Raw genomic sequence first — 4179 nt, 5'->3', positions numbered from 1 at the left:
CCCCTATGTTAAAATACAGGGGCATAAGTATACACCCCCCTACATAAGTATACACCCCCTATGTTAAAATACAAAGGGGGCCACTGTACATACATGAAGTAGTATTTGTTTACTATTTTCATTTGGCTGAGTGTGTGTGTGTGTGTGTGTGTGTGTGTGTGTGTGTGTGTGTGTGTGTGTGTGTGTGTGTGTGTGTATTAACTCTTTCCTCTCTCTTCTGCTGTGCAAACTGAAGGTGAAGGGGGAATGGGTAAGTTGTTCTTGCCCCCGCCCCGGTGTTGTGACTCCACCAATCACGAGCCAGCTTTCTGTTTCTTTCTTGCTGTCATTGGTTCATCTCATCTCATCTCAATGTTCATTCATTCATTTCCAAGTGGATGAATGTCTTTGGCTCTTTTTTTTTTACCCAAATCACTCTATAAATGTCATAGCTATAGCTATAAATGTTGTTTTGCTTGATTTTTTTACGGTTAATATGAAAAGTTATGAATGTGCTTAATTCTGAGTTACAAAAAAAAAACACTTAAATACATAAAAACTGTTTTTTTTTAACACCATCACTGTCTCTCTAAATTAAACCTGCCAGGTCTTACAACAAAAAATATTAAAATAAATATAGTTTTAATTTGCAGTGAAGGGAACAGCAGCAGGTTTTAATATGAGGTTATTTATAGAAGTAGAATTATCTTTGAGTTACACGGGTACTTGAAATACTTTATTGAGTCCTGAAGGGACATTCTGTGTTACTGTAGCACTTAGTAGTGAGAAGACACTGCAACAGGCAGCATGCACGTTAGCACATGCTGCACTCTGCACTTCAGATTTATCAGAACCAGAACCAGGATCAGAACCAGAACCAGAATCAGGATCAGATGTTGTGATGATAACAACATCGCAACATAATGACTAGTCTTGAACGTCATCTTAATCCCGCCCCTCTGCTCTCATAGGTGGATGAATCCCAGACGGGTGAACCCGGTTGGCTGGGGGGAGAGTTGAGGGGCCGGACCGGCTGGTTCCCGGCTAATTACGCCGAACGGATAGCCGACAGTGAAGCGCCGATTAGTCTGCGGGCGACGGCCTCGGCCACGCCCCCGTCAGCCAAGCAGCCGTTGTCCACGCCTCCACCCGCACCTGGACAAACCTCCTCCTCCTCCACGTCCTCCAACGCCAACAGCAACAGCAACTGGGCGGACTTCAGCACCACGTAAGTCCTGCTGGGTGGGGAAGTATGTCAACATCACCAAAGTCAATAAGATGTTGGAATGCAGCCATTAAATCTAAAGGTTGCGCATCCTAACGTCTAAAGGTTGCGCATCCTAGTGGAAGGGGCCTCAAAGTTGACCCAGATGTGGAAGGCTTAGTGAAAGGGGTCTATGACTGATACCTGTATTTGTTACGCTAGCTGTGGGGACCCCTACCCCGCATTCTTTTACATGTTGTAGAAACAGAGACCCTATGTAGACCGTGATGAAGGAGCTGGGAGCCAGAGTGTAATTGGGCAGAGACACATTCTCCAGGCTTCTGCAGAGCTTGTATTGATGCTCAATGCTTTGATGTAAATAAACCTTATAATAATCAAGAAACGGTGTCAAGTGGATTCCTGTCAACACATCATCCAGCATGGCTCAGACACCACAGTGGCACCATTACAAGCCGATTTGGCTTCAATGGCGCCTCTAAGGACAGAATATTACAAACTGACACCGCTGGCAAAATACTTTAGAAAGAAATCAATTAGAAAGAAAAACAAACTGTTTTGAAAAATGAGTTTATTCAATCATGCTGTCCTGCTGGCTGGTTTATTAGGAGGTCAGTTGCTAAGCTGCTATTTTGAGTCTTGCACAATGTCCACTGTCCTACCCATAATGCACCACATGCAGTACCTGTAGCACCCCGTCTTATATCGAGGTTGTGTGCTTGCCTTCGTTTCCAGGTGGCCCACCAACCCGGCCAGCCAATCAGACAGCGAGGGATGGGACGCGTGGCCGACCTCTTCAGCCAGTCAGAACCCTTCGCTCAGTGTTCCCTCGGCGCAGCTACGGCAACGCTCCGCCTTCACACCCGCTACCCTGACGACGGGCTCCTCCCCTTCACCTGTGCTGGGACAGGTAACACAAACATCTAGTCCTGGATCAAAAACTGGATGGATTTCTCTTCTCTTCTATTGGATCGATTTTTTTAATTTCAGTTTTGCTTGAATCGTACTGCTACATTAATGTGTTTCTCGTTAGTATTTTATTTGGGTTATTTTTGGTATGTGTAAGTGCTTTTATTTTGAAGGTACCAGACAGCCTTAGGCACCAGGTGTAGTCTACATATAGAGGTGAACAGGTGTGTGGGAGGGGCACATAGTTAGAGAGCCTAGACACGCCATTGATCATCGGGAAATGTTTGTAAGCCGAGAAATTTGATTAATAATAATAATAATAATAATAAAAAAATAATAATAATAATCTGTATTTGTAGAGCAGTTTTCAAAAAGAAGTTACAAAGTGCTTTAACAAGTGTAAAGACAACAATACCCAAGAGACAATAATACAAAAAAAAAGATAAAAACACGACCAACATTGAAAAGCCCTAAAATAAAACCCAAATAAAATACAGATAAATACAAAATGATTAAAAATACAATAAAATAAAAAAGGGATAAAATAAAGTCAAATAAGATCGGCAAAGGCTCTTCTATAAAAGTTCGTTTTTAAGAAGGGACTAAAAAAGAGAGTTCACTGACTCAGCTATAAACCTAACGGCATAAATAATACACCTCCCAGAATGCATCTCTTCCTGGACAACGGCAGTGTTAATCTCTGCGTGAGATGCGCTCCATCGGTGCCTCGGTGGCTGTTGAACATTTGAGGTTTTTAGGTTGTTTTGTTCAATCAGAAGACAATTCATGCTGTCATCCTGTTGACTGGTTTATCAGCAGCCCCCCCCCCCCCCCCCCCCCCCCCCCCAGGCTCTGGAAATCCCTCCCCCCATGAGATCCACATCTCTGAGTCCCGTCTGAAGACCCGTCTCTTCTCTTCTGCCAATCCTTAGTTTTATATATATTTATTTATCTACTGTTTGTGCTCTGTAAAGCAACTTTGAGCTTGGGAAAAGCGCTATATAAATTCAATTTATTATTATTATTATTATTAATTCGCCACTACACTTGGTTTTATCAGTGGCTGCTGTCTTTGTGACATCTGAACATCTGAGCTGATTTATGACTATATTATGTATATAATGTGTATTATGTTATTCTCTGTTTATTCAGGGGGAGAAGGTGGAGGGTCTTCAGGCTCAGGCCTTGTATCCCTGGAGAGCGAAGAAGGACAACCACCTCAACTTCAACAAAAACGAGGTACATGAGCATTTTCCCAAATAGATTCTGTACATTACACTCTTTTGGGTTAATTAAATTAAATTTTAATCTGTTTATTGAAATTAAAATTACAATTTACACCCTGTTTTCCACACTTGTGAGTAATCACACACAGTCCTGAACTACACACACACACACACACACACACACACACACACACACCTTATTGTATTTTCGTCAATCAATCTGCATCTTAATCTGGGTCTTAATTGGGCATTTGTGTGTTTTTCTTGTAAACATTTCATGCTAGCATGTATTTTCTAAGTGGGAACATGTGAATGGAACTAGTAGTCTTCCTGTTATTGCAGATTATAACCGTGTTGGAGCAGCAGGACATGTGGTGGCTTGGGGAACTGCAGACCGGACAGAGAGGCTGGTTCCCCAAAAGTTACGTCAAGCTGATCTCCGCCACCATGACGCACCCCCCGGGTGCCACAGCACGCAGCAAAAACACTAGGTGGGTTCAAATGTAGTCCCGAGTCCGAACGCTGACAGGTTATTGGCCCTTTTTCGAAGGCAAACTCTGTGTTGCAGTCGCACAAATAGTGTAAATATCAGATTAGAAATATAAGGAGTGTGTATATGTACGGTATTTACATAGTTAAAGGAATATTATGATACAGTATTTACCAAATTAACATAATTAAGGTGTTGCAATGGTGAAAAGTAACACTAATAATAATAACAGTTGAGTATTGCACTCATTTCAGGCCAGTGTTATTGCACAAAACAGATAATATTGTCCAGTTTCCACTTTTTCTGTGTGTGTGTGTGTGTGTGTGTGTGTGTGTGTGTGTGTGGGGGGGGGG

The 4179-nt window shown here is 42.4% G+C and overlaps 1 protein-coding gene across 1 annotated transcript in view; it reads left to right on the top strand.

The window, feature by feature from the left end:
- Window positions 1-4179, top strand: part of LOC117960513 (intersectin-1-like) — a 33897-nt gene that overhangs the window by 2900 nt on the left and 26818 nt on the right. Inside the window, 5 exon segments of the mRNA XM_034898459.1 lie at window positions 236-250; window positions 951-1207; window positions 1937-2111; window positions 3263-3349; window positions 3679-3827. Coding sequence (XP_034754350.1) covers window positions 236-250; window positions 951-1207; window positions 1937-2111; window positions 3263-3349; window positions 3679-3827 — 683 coding nt within the window.

The sequence above is a fragment of the Etheostoma cragini genome, chromosome 17 (genome assembly GCF_013103735.1).
Source record: "Etheostoma cragini isolate CJK2018 chromosome 17, CSU_Ecrag_1.0, whole genome shotgun sequence".
Classification (NCBI taxonomy): Eukaryota; Metazoa; Chordata; class Actinopteri; order Perciformes; family Percidae; genus Etheostoma; species Etheostoma cragini.
Note: the sequence above shows the minus strand (reverse complement) of the source record. Positions and strands in the feature narration are given on the sequence as shown.